General features: G+C 36.8%; 1 protein-coding gene across 6 annotated transcripts in view; it reads left to right on the top strand.

Moving 5' to 3' along the window:
* The window catches only part of RNF2 (ring finger protein 2), a 107317-nt gene that overhangs the window by 81375 nt on the left and 10776 nt on the right, over positions 1-15166 (top strand). For 5 of the 6 annotated variants that reach the window (XM_058274864.1, XM_004468429.5, XM_004468430.4 and 2 more), the window contains 2 exons: positions 10526-10614; positions 14142-14302. In XM_058274864.1, coding sequence (XP_058130847.1) covers positions 10528-10614; positions 14142-14302 — 248 coding nt within the window. In that variant the 5' untranslated portion in view covers positions 10526-10527. Of the gene's footprint in view, positions 1-2067; positions 2091-10525; positions 10615-14141; positions 14303-15166 lie in introns of those variants that run through there. The other variant, XM_071207611.1, reaches the window with a different exon arrangement.

Below are 15166 nucleotides of genomic sequence, written 5' to 3' on the forward strand. Positions count from 1 at the left end.
ATGCCACCATCTTGATCCTTTCTTCCCTTATTAAGTTTAATACTTGATAAGCCTCTCAATCTTCATTTTCAGAAATATCCTAGGCATTCTTGTGTATCTTGCAGGTAAACTGTAGAATCAGTCCGTTTCTCTGTTGGTATTTTGATTGGGATTGCATTGGGTTTCTAAGTTTTCTTCATTTATCCAATTAAGGTCTTTTTTAATGTCCTTCAGTTTTGTTTTGTTTTTTAAGATTTATTTTATTTATTTACACAACTCCCCTTGTTTGCACTCTCTGTCCCCTTGTCTTCTTTTTAGGAGGCACTAGGAACCAAACCCGGGATCTCCCTTGTGGGAGGGAGGTGCCCAATCGTTTGAGCCACCTCTGCTCCCTGCTTGTTGTTTCTCTCATTGCATCATCTTGTTATGTTAGCTCACTGAGCCAGCCTGTTGCGTCAGCTCCCTGTCTTGCTTGTCTTCTTTAGGAGGGACCAGGAGCAATCCAGGGCTTCCCATTTGGTAGGTAAACCCAACTGCTTGAATCACATCCTCTTCCCAACTTATAGAGTTTTAACTTGTGAAGTTTATTCCTAAGGATTTCATAATTTTTTTTTGCTATTGTAAATAGAATCTTTTTAGAAATACCTTTCTAAATGGTTATTCCCATTATAGGAAAGTTATACCTTTTGGCATGTTTTTCCTTTTCAAGCTACCACATCACTGCTCTTTAATGTTAATAGTTTTTTCATTTGATTCTGTTTGATTTTCTAGGTAGCAGTCATATTATCTACACTAATGATGCTTTTGTCACTTCCTTTTCCCATGTTTATCTTTTGCTTCTCCCTTTTTTTTTCCTGGCATTAGTTAGGAATTCTTGTAACATGGGATAGGTCAGTTTTGTTTTGTTCCTGACTTTTTAAAATGCGAATGCTTGAAAGGCTTTAACATTAATTAAATGTTTGGGATTTCTGGTAGATGTTATCAAGTTAAAGCTTTTTCCATCTATTTATAAATGGGAATAGTTGTTGGATTTAATCAAATGCTGTTTTTTTAATAGGGATAATAGTGAAAGAAATAAATTACATTAATAGATTTCCTAGTGTTAAGTTTCTTAGTTTGCCTGGGCGGCCATGACAAATAATTGCACACCAATTGGCATAAACAACTGGAATTTATTCTCTTGTTTTGGAGGCTGGAATTCCAGCATCAGGGTGTTGGCAGGGCTTGTTTTTTCCTAGAGTCTGTAGTGTTCTGACAGTTGTCCATCACATGGCAATTGTCTGCGTGTGCACTCTCTCACTCTCACTCCCTCTCTTTCCTTGTGTCTGCTCCTATGATTTCTCTTGATTTCTAGCTTCTCATACCCAGTATCCTTTGCTTATAAGGACTTCAGCCATATTGAAATAGGCCACACTCATTCGGTTTGGCCGCACCTTTATTAATAATAGCATCTTCAGAGGTCCTTTTTACAAACGGATTCACGTCCATAGGACTGGGGATTAGGACTTGAACATGTCTTTTATGAGGAACATGATTCAGTTCCCAACCTTGAGTTATCCTTGCATTCCTTGAATAAACTCTACTAAATTATAGCTTTTTCTTTTTTTTTTAAATCTCCCAATGGCTTTTATTAACTCTTCTTTCTGGTAGGATTTTTGTGGCCTGAGAGCTGGAAGGGATACCAGGAAGATGCATCCTCAGTATGGGTCATTTAAAGGAGTACAGAGGGTGCCCACATTTTTGGAGACCTGCTTCCCCATTCACCATAATCATGGACAGAGTGTATTGCCAATTTTTGTTCAGGAAACATAGGCACTTTAACTCATCTGGGGTGAAGGTGAAATCAAATATCTGGATGTTCTGAAGGGTATGGGATGGAGTGATACTCTTGGAGGGCATACTTAACATACTTAACAGCTGCTTTTACCTGGCCAGGCTCACTGTTCCAGGTGCCCAGTCCAATCAGGGGCATCTTCTGCCCAATCTGCAGGAGGACAGAGGAAGCCCCTATTCTCCCTCAGCAGAAGCACAGAACCAAAACAGGGTGGTATGCTGTCTGCTTAACTCTGTTTCCGGACAGCTTGGACCCAGTGGGATCAGCTACTGGACTGGTGAGCTGCAAGAAAAGTCAGTCTGAGGGAGGAGGCAGGTCTTTGCTTCAGGTGGTGCTGAAGATGCCGTAGCATATTTTTTAATGTAGTGCTGGAATTGAACTGCTAATATGTTATTTTAAACTTCTTTTCATTCAAATAAAAGATTGATCTGCAGAAGTGTTTTTCAAATGGAAATTCATGGATTCTGGGGATCTAACTGTATTTGTTTTAGTTTCTTGGCTTCTCAAGCAAACACCATGCAAAGGGTTGGCTTAAATGATGGAACTTTATTGGCTCACAGTTTTGAGGCTAGGAGAAGTCCAAATCAAGACGTTATCAAGGCAGTGCTTTCTGACTAGAAAGAAGACTAGTTTTCTGAGACTGGCTGCCAGTGAGCTTTTCTGTCACATTCTGCAATGCACCTGGCGGCCTCTCCTGGTTTCTCCTTTCTCTCTTCCTTCCTCTGTTGACTTTCAGCTTCTCTCTTTTCCTCTGTTTATAAAGGACTCCAGTATTCCAGATTCAAGCCTATCCTGATAAAGTAACCTCATCTAAAGGTTCTGTTTATAAAGGGGTCATACCCACAGATATGGATTAAGTTTAAGAATATGTTTTTCTGAAATACCTAGCTCTAAGCCACCAGTTTCTTTAGGGTCTGAAAGCTCTGTACAAAATCTTGAATTTATTTTAAAAATTTATTGTAAATAAAAGTGTTGAGTATATTCTGAATCCACTACATGATCACCTTATGACTTCTGCCTTTTGATTTAGGATGTTTTTACACTTTTTATTATAATCTTGGGTTCCAGGTGAAGGCCAAATGAGATATAAATAAAAGTGTTATAATTGTGTGAACAGCTCTAGGTAACATAGAGCTGCACAGTCAAAAATCCTGTGCAGTAGGAAAAGATGATGAGACATTTTTATACATCATCTTGCAAACAGTTCACTAATATAATTGCATAAATAATGAATCTTTTATTATAAAGTTTAAAAATAATTTTTAGTATTTTATTTTAGAGTACACTAATAAATTGACCTGTCAAAATAATGCATTGGTGATAAAAATGAGTTTCACTGTTAAGGGGGAAAATAACAGTATTTCTAGATAATCGTATATCATGCTCAGAATCCAAGGAATTAGGTCCGCAGGTGAAATTAAGTTATTATATTCATCTTCTGTAAACAGCATTTGTGATTTTATTCAGCACATCTTCTGTCAAATTGATGTTTTTTATTTAGGATTTGTTTTATAGTTTTGGTATGTAATTGTAAATTCATCTGGATATTATAATTGTATAAAAACAGTATAATGAGTCTATATGTAGTTCTATGTTTATACATATGTAAGTAATGTAAATTTAGCACTATGAGGGGTGTGGTACATGAGTTTGTTTTCCTTTAAGGGGGCTCATGTTATGCAAGTTTACGAAATACTGTATCTAGTATTCTTTACCTGTGCTGCTTTGTCTGGTTTGAGTAGCCTCATAGAATAAGTTGGGAAACTTTAAATATTGTCATATGCTGTGGGACAGTTTAGATTATAAAGGAATTGTCAGATACAACTTCATGGTAAAGTTTTCAGCACCAGCTACTTTTTAAATATGGGTAGATGTGGAATGTAGATATCTCTTTACGTTTTCCTTTGCTGCAGCAGTTATGTCTACTTGGGTTTCCTTCTCTGTTTGAGTCAAGTTTGTTCATTTATATTTTCCTGCAAAGGGCTGAGAGCTTGTTTGGATTCCATCAGTTCTGATAAGCAAAATGGGTGAGAACCCTCAAGGTAAACTTGAATGATGACCTCAAAATTGTAAACAAAAATCTGAAAAGTTTGAATTTATTTATTTCAAATCTTGCATGGGCAGGGAAGAAACTTCATGTGGAAATGCAGCTTCTCACTAGAGGAAGAGACAAAGTTATGTAAAATTTTAGGGAGGGGTAGAGTTTAGATTAAATGAATTTGTGTTTTGACTTATGAAAGGACTAATTGTTGATTGGGTGGGTTCTTAAAAGTAGCAATGCTTCAATATGTGTTCATCAGTTGTAACAAATACACTAATGAAAGATGTTAATATGGGAAAATGTGGGAGGGGTGGGACATATGGGAATCCCCTATTATTTTTTATGTAACATTTATGCCATCTAAAACTTCTTTAAAAATAAAATTAAAAATTAAAATGTCTATCTGTTCTGCCAAAAGTGGGAAATTCAGCTTCCTGGCTGCAAGTAGATCGTGCCCTTTATTATCTTTCATGCCATATTCACACTAGGAATATGCTGATTGTGTCTGCAAGCAATAGTGGGTTTTTTCTTTTTCACTATTTACTGAACCCTTCTACTGTACCTCAGTGGTATATAAGTAAGTGGCGTTCGGTATGTGCAGCAACTCCAATTCTCTTCTACACCTTTCCTTCTGAGTTCTTGTCTTAGTTTCCTAGGCTGCTCAAGCAAATACCATAAAATGGCTAATAAGTGGAAATTTATTAGCTTATAGTTTTGAGGCTAAAAGAAAATCCAGAGTGTCAAGGCAATGCTTTCTCTCAGAAGACTAGTGTTCTGGGGCTGGCTGCTGGCAATAGTTGGTTCTTTGCTTGTCAGATACCAGGGCACATGGCAGCATCTTCTGGTCTCTTCCTTCTCTTCTGGCTTCTGTTGATTTTACCTTCTGGATACTTCTGTGGCTTTCTCTCTGTTTGAATTTCATTCCACTTATAAAGGACTCCAGTAATAGGAGTAAGACCCACCCCAATTGGGCTGAACTATAGCCTAACTGAAGTAACCTCATGAAAAGGTCCTCCTTACAGTGGGTTCACACCCACAGAAATGGATTAAATTTAAGAACATGTTTTTCTGAGGTACATACAGCTTCAAATAACTGTAGTTCTCTAAAGGCTCCTTGCTTTCCTAGAGTGATACATGACTTTTCTTTCTTATACCAAAGTCCACAATTAGTTACTGGCACATCAAAGACTAGTCTCTGACAATATGGGGGTATTGGTGACCTTAACATGTGGAGCAATGGAATTAAAAAACTACTTAATAGTAGGTTCAAGAGAAAAAGGGAAAAGAGGAAGGAAAAACTAAACAGAGACTACTCTTTTGAGGTATATCTGTAAATGGATCAGAGAAATAGGGCATTAGTAGGAGAATGACATGGAGTCAGAGAAGTAGTTTTTAAGATAAATCATTCTTCTCAAAGTACAAATATGTTGGTTTCCCATCTTGGAGCTTATGTCTAAGACTATGTTCCACATGTATATACTAGATTACACCCTCTACTCAAAGACAAGCAGAGAAGTTGGCTTTATATTGTTCAGTTCATTTTATACCAGAAGGGGAGCTGGAATTATTGAAGTTTAAATTCAGGGAAGTTTGTAGATACGGTGGTAGGAGAGAGTCAGATGACTCTGCTTCTGTTTTTCAAGTGAAATAGAAAGGAAGGACATCAACTGAGAGAGTGTGATGCAGGTAGCATTGGATGTTTGAGGAGAAGGTCTAAAATAAATAAGGTGTAGAAGAGTTAAAGAGTGGATTGACTAGGGAATTATATGTGGTAGGATTGTGGGGCATCATAAAGAACTCACTTGAAGTTATTAAGTATGACTTTAGAGTGAGACTAGTCAGTATGATAGATTTTTCTTTGGCTGCTTTTAACTGGAGGGAAACAAACTTGGAATTATCCAGGGTGGGGATTTTGACAGCCAAGTGCAACAAAAGGAGAGATAGCAAGAGAGTTGAAGATATATGATGATCCACTGTGGAATACAGTAGGAAGGAGAATGTGAGAGGGATGAAAGACAGTGAAAAGTAGGATTAATGGAAAAAATAAGAGAAAGTGGGATGTTTGATATTAAGATTATGAATGCAGTATGGTAATAGTACCCATTGTTTTAGTTTATTAAAAGCTTTTGGGAGCAATATACCTGAAATGGGTTGGCTTTTTATAATGGGGATTTATTAGGTTAAAAGCTTAGGGTTCCAAGGCTGGGGAAAACATTCAAATCAAGGCATCAGGCAAAGCTCTTTCCTCAAAGGTTGACTCCTGGCAATCCTGGACTCCTGCCATGTTTCAAGGCACAGTGGCTGCTCTGCCTGTCTCTGCCTTCTCTCCAGACTCACTTTCTCCCTGTGCTCAGCTATGGGTGATCAGACACGTAGCAGGGCATTAAAGCAGTATTGGAATACTGGCATCAGCTCTCTCTGCCCTCTCCACTGGGGCTCGTTGCTAGTTCTTCTTTGGGCTGCTGTGTCTGTGGCTTTTCTCTCTCCCAAGTTCATTGATTTCAACTTCTGGTGGCTTCTCTCTGTTACTGTAGCTTTTTTCCTGAGTCTCTGGCTTTTTATCCTTCTGTTTATAAAAGACTTTAGTAAGAGGATTAATACACAGGACTGTGCCTTACTGGAGCAGTCTAACCAAATGGCCCTTATCTGATCTAGTCAGTCTAGTCAAGTTAACTAGATTCAATTTAAGAACATAATTTTCCAGGATCCACAACAGACTGAAACCTACATAGCCATCTAGAGTCTGAGGTATGTAATCACATGGATTGAGTGTTTGAGGTCTAGGATATTAGAGATGAGAGTCATCTATGTGGAAAACTGAAATTTACCCAAAATTTAAACAGGAATCCTATGATAATAAAGTCATAGAAGATATGACATGGTAGTAATACCTGATTTAAATACAAGAAATGTTAAATTTTTTTTTAAGATTTATTTCTTATTTATTTCACTCCCCTTCCCCATTGCCCCTCCCCCCACCCGTTGTCTGCTCTCTGTGTCCATTCGCTGTGTATTCTTCCGTGTCCGTTTGTATCCTTGTCAGCGACACCCGGAATCTGTCTCGTTTTGTTGCGTCAGCTCTCCATGTGTGCGGCACCATTCCTGGGCAGGCTGCACATTTTTCGCGCGGGGTGGCCCTCCTTATGGGGCACACTCCTTGCATGTGGGACTCCCCTACGTGTGGGACACTCCTGAGTGGCACGACACTCCTTATGTGCATCAGCACTGCGCGTGGGCCAGCTCATCACACGGGTCAGGAGGCCCTGGGTTTGAACCGCGGACTTCCCATGTGATAGGCGGACACCCTATCTGTTGGGCCAGATCTGCTTCCCGAGAAATGTTAATTTTAATTGCCAAATTATTATATTAGTATAGGAACTTCAAGGAAGAAAAGATACATTAAAGTTAAAATGTTAGGGGAGGGCTGTGTGTAAATGGTGAGGTTTAAACAGAGTCTACAGAGGATATTCTCTAAGTAGTTATTGAATGTAGGCTTGTATGACAAATATTGTGCTGGGTGCTATGGTTGTGCTCACAGTTTCATGTACATAACCTGGTGGGAGTGGGCCACAGATAAGAAAAGAAATCATGTTTTCAATGAAAGGAAGTCCTGTGGTAGAGATGAGTGTAAGATGTAGAAACACTAAGAATGGAGCTGCTAACCTTTCTTAGAGTGGGAAAGGGATTCTTAGGTGAAGAATCTTGAAACAGTTTTTGTAGAATTCATGTGTGGGAGTAAGGAGATTGGGTAGGAAGTCCAATTCAGTTGCATGATGTGGATTTATGACACTTTATGGCATACTTGAGAAAAGTGAAAATAATTCTGGATGCTTTAAGAGATGAGTACAAGAAAGTGTGTAGGAAAAGAGGATGGGGATCAACTCTCAAAGGTCCTGAGATAATTAGTAATATTTTTCTAAAGGTACCTTTGAGGAGCTGAAAGTTTCTAACAAAAAGGTTAACTGTATGAAAGTAGTATTTTAGGGGTATTTTCTTAGTGACAGTGTGCCTACCAGAAGACTCATTGTGAAAAATAATTTTTTTGCACTTTTTAACAAATCAGTTTTATTGATACATATTAATGCAGCATACATTTCATTCAAAATGTACAGTCAGTGGTATTTGGTAAAATTACAGTTGTGCATTCATCATTTCAGTCATTATTAGAGCATTTTCATTATTTCAATAATAATTTTAAAAACCAGACAAACAGAATTCTTCACCTCTCTATCTCTCTGTTTTCCCTGCTATGCATAGGTGCTATTTCTGGCTATTCTTGAACGATTATTTATTTATTTATTTAGCAGTTTTATTGAGATTTATTCACATACTAAGGAATGCTAAGGGATGTGGAGTTTTTCTTTTTGGAGTAATGAAATTGTTGTAAAACTTTTTGTGGTGCTGAATGCACAATATTGTTATTATACCAAAGCCATTGATTATACACTGATAGATCATATGGTATGCACTCTTTTTTTTACACATCATTCAGATGTTTTTAATAAATAACTTCATTATTAAATCTTTTTTGAAAATTTGATTCTGTAGAACATTGAAAAATCTACTTTAACAAAGGTAAGCCTTTATGGCACATATATTTACAATTAAAAACCTTGTGTTATGAAAGAAAATATTTTTTAATGTGACATCCTTTTATGATTTACATGAAATTATGAATTATTTTAGAGAGAGTGCATGGGAACCAGTTTCTTGGCTATTTTATTATTTATTGAATCATTGCTAATGTAATCGTTTTAGAATGGAAACAGCAGCATGTTGTAAAACAGTCATGTAAGGTATTTTAAAATCTTTAGCTCCGAGAGTCCATTCACAATCTTAACTGATGCAGTGATTTCTTTGAATATACTGAAAATGATAAATTAGGGATTATTTTGTCGCAAAATTATTCCTAAGTGTCCTAACTTTTTTTAAATGTTTATTTATACTCCCTACCCCACCCCAGTGTTTGAGGTTGCTGTCTGTTCTCTGTGTCCATTCGCTGTGTGTTCTCAATCGCTTGAACCAACTCACCTCCCTGGTTTTCTGTGTCTCTCATTGTCTTTCCTCTTTGTGTCACTTTGTTGCATCATCTTGTTGCATCAGCTCGCCATGCCAGCTCACCTTCTCCATGAGGCACAGGGAACTAAACCTGGGACCTCCCGTGTGGTAGGCAGAAGCCCAGTCGCTTGAGCCACATCTGCTTCCCATATACTTTTCTTTAAGAAAGGTCATGCTTTCTGTTATTGAAGCATTAGGTTTAAGTAAGTTAAATCAACGTAGTCATTAAATTTTCCATCCCTTGCAGATACATGCAAGCAGTTATATTGCTTTCTTGTTTTGAATTTTTCATTGTCTCCTGGTGACCAACTTTGAGTTTAGTAAATGAAAACTAGGGAAAAGTGTTCCTGTTTTTCTTATACTGATATACTTTAAAAATCTGCACTCCTATCTGAATATTGCTAGACTAATGTATTTACTTAAAGAGTTTTTATGGCCCGTTTAAAAATAAAAAGACTTTAAAAAAGACTACCTTTTTGTTAATTGAGAAATTAAGAATATGGTTTTTAGAAGGAAAAAGGGATTATTTTTTTCCTTGGCCAATCTTGAAGATGATAGTTGGCAGAATCAGGATTTTTAACATTTTAATAGGATGATGTAACAGATGACCAAATTAATGATTAGCAAAATGAATTTTAATGGAAATAAAAATCTGAATTCAGGAATGAAAAAAGAAATCACTCAAGGCTAGAATGTTGAGACCTAACAGAAGAAATGGTGAATACAACTTAGGGGTTTTAATTGGTTGTAAAACAGTTTGCAATATCTTTGAACTTTAAAAAAAAAAAAAACTAATGCCATGTTAGACTGAAAATACGATGTCTAGAGCAAGAAAACTAATAAGCCCTATACTGCTTTCTTGCTGGTCAGACTGATGCTGGCACACTTGTGAATTGGGATTCAGTGATAAGAAGGGATCAGAGTGGTGAAGAGACCTTGAAATAATTTCAAATGGTAAACAGCAGAAGGAGCTAGGATATTTAGCCTTAAGGATAGAAAAATCAGGTGGGATGTGATAAATGTCTCCACATATTTTAGTCTGTCCTGTAGAAAAATTATTAGACGTTATCAGTTCCCCTCCAGAGGGCAACTGTGTGATCAATAGGTTGCAGTTCCTTACGAAGCATTAAGAAGACATTTCTGAGTCTAAAACTTACTCATTAGGTAGGGAATTTTTCATATGTGGAGATATGAAAGTGGAGGCAGAATGGCCAGTGGTTTAAAGTACTGTAGTAAAGTAAATTTTGTATTTGGGGCAATGTTGGACTAGATGGCCGTGTTGCTGAAGAGCGTGAGAGTTAGTTCTAAATTCTTCAGAAAAACCCGTATCATTTTGTGTTGACAATCTTCTGTATAGTCGTTAATAATTAAGCACTTTCAGTAATATTAAGCATTTGCTTTGTACCAGCTTTTGAAATAAAATGAGTGATTCTCTTGCTCTCAAGGAGCTCATATTTGTAAATGGAAAGACTCTTGAGCCTTTCTTTATTCTTTTTGAGAAACCAGTATATAATTTCTATTTTTATTTTTAGAATTGCAATACCTAAAAAGAGTTTTGAGATTTATTGTCCTTTCAAATACTAAAATTGTTTTTATCTCCTTTTTATTCCTAGCAATGTCTCAGACTGTACAGACAAATGGCACTCAACCATTAAGCAAAACATGGGAGCTCAGTTTATATGAATTACAGCGCACACCTCAGGTAACGTAGACTAAGATAACTTAGGGGGAATTTGAGACATGTAAACTGGTATTTAATTTTAGAAAATGAAAACTTGAAATAGAAGAGAACAGAAGTAATGAATTCATATGCAAACATTTCTGACTTTGGTATGTTTGCCTGACTCTAACATATCCATATCTAGGGTGAATATCTTCATTTCATTCGTTGATGCAATGTATACTCTATACCAGGTTATATGCCAGGCACTAGGTGAACAGTGGTAAATAAAACAGATGTTAGCACCAGCCCATGGAGTTTATAGATATGAAGTAATATTGACAGAATTACATATGAGAAGTTATATAAAGAGAAAAATAATAACAGGGATACTAGGGAAGATGATTTTGACAGGAAAATAGAGAAGAAAGACTAAGGGAAGAGTAGTTTTGAAGGAAACAAATATGTTTAAAACTGAGCTCATTTTAAGTTTGAGGGGCTAACTAGTGGCCTGGACTATGTATAAAATAAATTTTAGAGGCGGTGAGCACATTTTAAACAATGGAAATGGATAAAATCGCCTAGAGAGAGATGAGTTAAAGGGCCAAGAACTTCATCCAGAGGGGCTTCACATTTAACACTTTAGATCATAGACGTTTAGCCAGCACAGGAGCATCCAGAGAGAAAGAAGGGAAAATGGATATTGGGAGGTAAAATGGAATCTAAGAGAAAGTGTTTTAAAGAAGATGTTGACAAATGTATTCAACTCTGCTGAGAGGTTGAATAAGATGAAGATTAGAAAAGTGTACATTTGATCTGACAATGTATACTTGTTGCCCTTGACAAGAGCAAATTTAGTGGAATGAATTGAAGTAGGTTGAAAGGTATCAAAGTATTTTCATCATTGGCTCATTGCTATGAACCAAGCATTATGATGATTGTGCGTATATATGGGTTTAATAAGGGGGAGAAAGGGGGAAAAAAGGTATACAGATAATTCTTCAGAGAAGCTTACCTATGCAGGGGAGCAGAGAAGTGGAGTGAAAACTTGAGAGAAATGTGGAATCAAGAGAAATTTTAAATTTTGTTTGGGTCCAAAGTCAAGATAGACCCACACCACCCTGTTCCTCTGACACTGCCATGTAGCTCTAAGATTTATTTCATAAAGGAACAACGCTGTTGAGAATTTATCTACTAGGCTGATTTCGTAGAGGGAGAGAGATTAATAATGTCTGAGCACAAACAGAAGAATCAAAAGGAGGAGGTCCTTCCTTTTTTTTAATGGATAGACTACTAATTACAGCAAATGTAGCAAAATGTTGAAAGTTGGTGGGTCTGGATGCAGGGGTGGTATATTGGAGTTCTCTTTATGGGTTTTGTATTATTTTTGTAACTACCCTGTAAGTTTGAAATTGTTTCAAAATAACTTTTTTTTCCTAACAAAAAAGGGATGTCCTTTAGAAATCAAGGTACGAGGAAATGAGAGAAAAAGTGAGTTTGTTAGAAAGGCCAGTTGCTTTACACCCTTTAGAGGCTGATGAAATTTTTAATGATACTAATCTGGTTATGTGATATTTTTTCTCTCTGTTCCCCCACAGTGCCACACACTGGCATAATAAGTACAGGCATGGAGAGCATTGACAATTGAGTATTTCCATGGTTGGGATTTTGCTAGGCAAGTTCTAACAGAGGAGGACAGACTTGATTACAAAGCTGGGTCTTTGTCATACTTTGAGTCATAAATTTCCTCTTGGATAAAATGGAGATTATAATTTGTAATTCAAAAGTTTGTATATTAAGTAAAATAAAATACAAATAGTGCTTTCTATACAGAGAGGTTGAAACATAATAGTTATAGTAAAGGTAAATATATTTTACTTTAGTCCTTTATGGACAATACCTATTGTTTTTATGTCTTTCCTCATGGGATTATCAATCTTTGACTCTATAGAGTAAACACAAATATGATGGAAATCCAGTGGAAATAGGAAGTATCAGTAGCATATCAGAAGCCCCTTCTTCCTACCACTGTCTTCCTTTACAGTATCTATCCTATTGAAACTTTTTCCTCAGTCCATAGGAGTATTGGTGGCTTTAGAGCTAGGTAATATTTGTTCTCGATGCCAGTTTGTGGGTAGGATGGTAATGGTGGTATTAAAGAAAATAGGAGTCACCCCCTCTGCAGTAGGGGAGATATACCCTGAAATTCTACATTGGAATTCCAAATACATTCTCCACAGAAACATTTCTAGACATGGCACTGATAATACTAATACATGTTATACTTCAGATATATTATGATTTAAATCAGCCTGTGGGTTAGCCTGAGAATCTGACCACTTCATATAAAATGGATCAGGTGGACCAAGACATTTTTAAGGTTCAAAAAGTTATTTTAAAATTAAATTCTGTTAAACTGTTTATAAATTAGAGAATACTTGTTTTGGAATTTCAAAATCTTTTGCTAAATAACATGGAATATATAATTTATAATCAAGATGGTATAATTTTTGAAGAAGGAAGGTTCTTAGGATTCATTTAACTCTAACTACCTCATTTTGCAAGTAAGAAAACAATGTTAAATAATTATTTAGAGCCACATATCTAGTTCTTATGGCAAGAATCAGAGGCTGAGGTATCTGATACCAAATTCAATGCTTGTTTGTTTATTTATTTAAAGATATCATTTATTTCTCTCCCGTTCTCCCCCACTGTCTGCTCTCTGTGTCCATTTGCTGTGTGTTCTTCTGTGTCCACTTGCATTATCAGACTGCTCCAGGAAACTGCGTCTCTTTCTTTTTTTATTGTGTCATCTTGCTGCGTCAACTCTCCTTGTATGCAGGGCCACTCCTGGGTAGGCTGTGCTTTTTTCATGTGGGGCGGCTCTCCTTGCAGGGTGCACTCCTTGCGTGTAGGGCACCCCTATGTGGGGGCTCCCCTGTGTGGCACGGCACTACTTGATGCTCAGCAGCACTGCGCGTGGGCCAGCTCACCACATGGGTAGTCCCTGGGGATTGAACCCTGGACCCTCCATCTGGTAGATGGATGCTCTATCATTTGAGGCACGTCCACTTCCCTCAATACTTTTTTAAAAATAAAATACCAAGCCAATTATCCGTTAGTTTTTTGTTTATTGTTTTTTTGAGGTATGAGGGCTAGAGCTTGAACTCAGGACCTCATATGTGGAAAGCTAGTGCTCAGCCATTGAGTGACATTGGCTCCCCTGAGTTTTTTTTTTCATATGTTTGCTTGCTTGTTTTGTTTTGTTTTTAGGAAGCACTCGGAACTGAACCCAGGACTTCCCACGTAGGAAGCAAGTGCTCTACTGCTTGAGCCACATATGCTCCCCATTAGTTATCTTTTAAATGCATTAATGTGGTATCTTTAGAGCTAAAATAATAGCATTTATATAACCCAGTGGCTATGGGGCTGTATGTTGATAGTGGTGGTAGCTGGGCTCTGGGTACATGGAACTTCATTTTTACCATTTTCAGTACTTTTGTATGTTTGAACTTGTCCATAATAAAAAAAAAAACGTAGCATTTAATTTTAAAGTGACTCTATTATAGGAGGCAATAACAGATGGCCTGGAAATTGTGGTTTCACCTCGAAGTCTACACAGTGAATTAATGTGTCCAATCTGTTTGGATATGTTGAAGAACACCATGACCACAAAGGAGTGTTTACATCGCTTTTGTGCAGACTGCATTATCACAGCCCTCAGAAGTGGGTATGTTCAAATGAGTTATAGAAATTCTGTACCTTATGCATGATTATTTTGTAAGCTCACAATTCTCTAAAAAAAAATATATATATATATATATATATATATATATAAAATAAGGTAATATCAGGAAAGTGCTTCGTGGGAATTGATAGATTCTTTATTAAGTACTCAGTTGAGAACTGGAAAATTTGTAAAGTTTAATGTTTTAATCACTGAAGAATCTCTGTTTTCAATAGTTGTGTTTATACAATTTTAGAAGATTAATAGGATGAGTATCTGTTGAGGAAATATTCTTAAGTATATAAAATAATGTCCCTATGAATGTACTCTTTCAAGAAAACCATTTATAACATAAATTAATATATAGTAATAGATAGTAAGTTAGTTTCTAGGCCACTATGACAAATACCTCACTATAGTTTGACTTAAATGGGAATTTATTGGCTTACATTTTTGAGGGTAGAAGACTAAGTTCAAAATCAAGATACCACAAGACTTGCTTTCTCCCAGAGTCTGTAGTGTTCTAGTACTGGCTGCTGGCAATCCTTGGGGTTCATTGGCTTACATCTGCCTCTTTTCACGTGGTAATGTCCTCTTCTTTTGTCTCCTTTTCCAGTTTCCACTAACGTGCAGCTTCTACTGACACAGCTTCTTCCCTTGCAACTTCCTCTAGCTTCTGGCTTCCAGTTTCTTCTCTTTATATAAGACCACCAATAATACAGATTAAGACCCACCTTTATTTAGTTGGGCCACACCTTAACTGAAAATAACCTATCAGAAAGGGGAAATTTAAATTAGAAAAGGGTGTGTTTTTATTTCTGAAATGATTATGTACTTGTGTAGCCTGTCTGTGGCTTCTAAAATCTG

Source organism: Dasypus novemcinctus, chromosome 13, assembly GCF_030445035.2.
Source record: "Dasypus novemcinctus isolate mDasNov1 chromosome 13, mDasNov1.1.hap2, whole genome shotgun sequence".
Taxonomy (NCBI): Eukaryota; Metazoa; Chordata; class Mammalia; order Cingulata; family Dasypodidae; genus Dasypus; species Dasypus novemcinctus.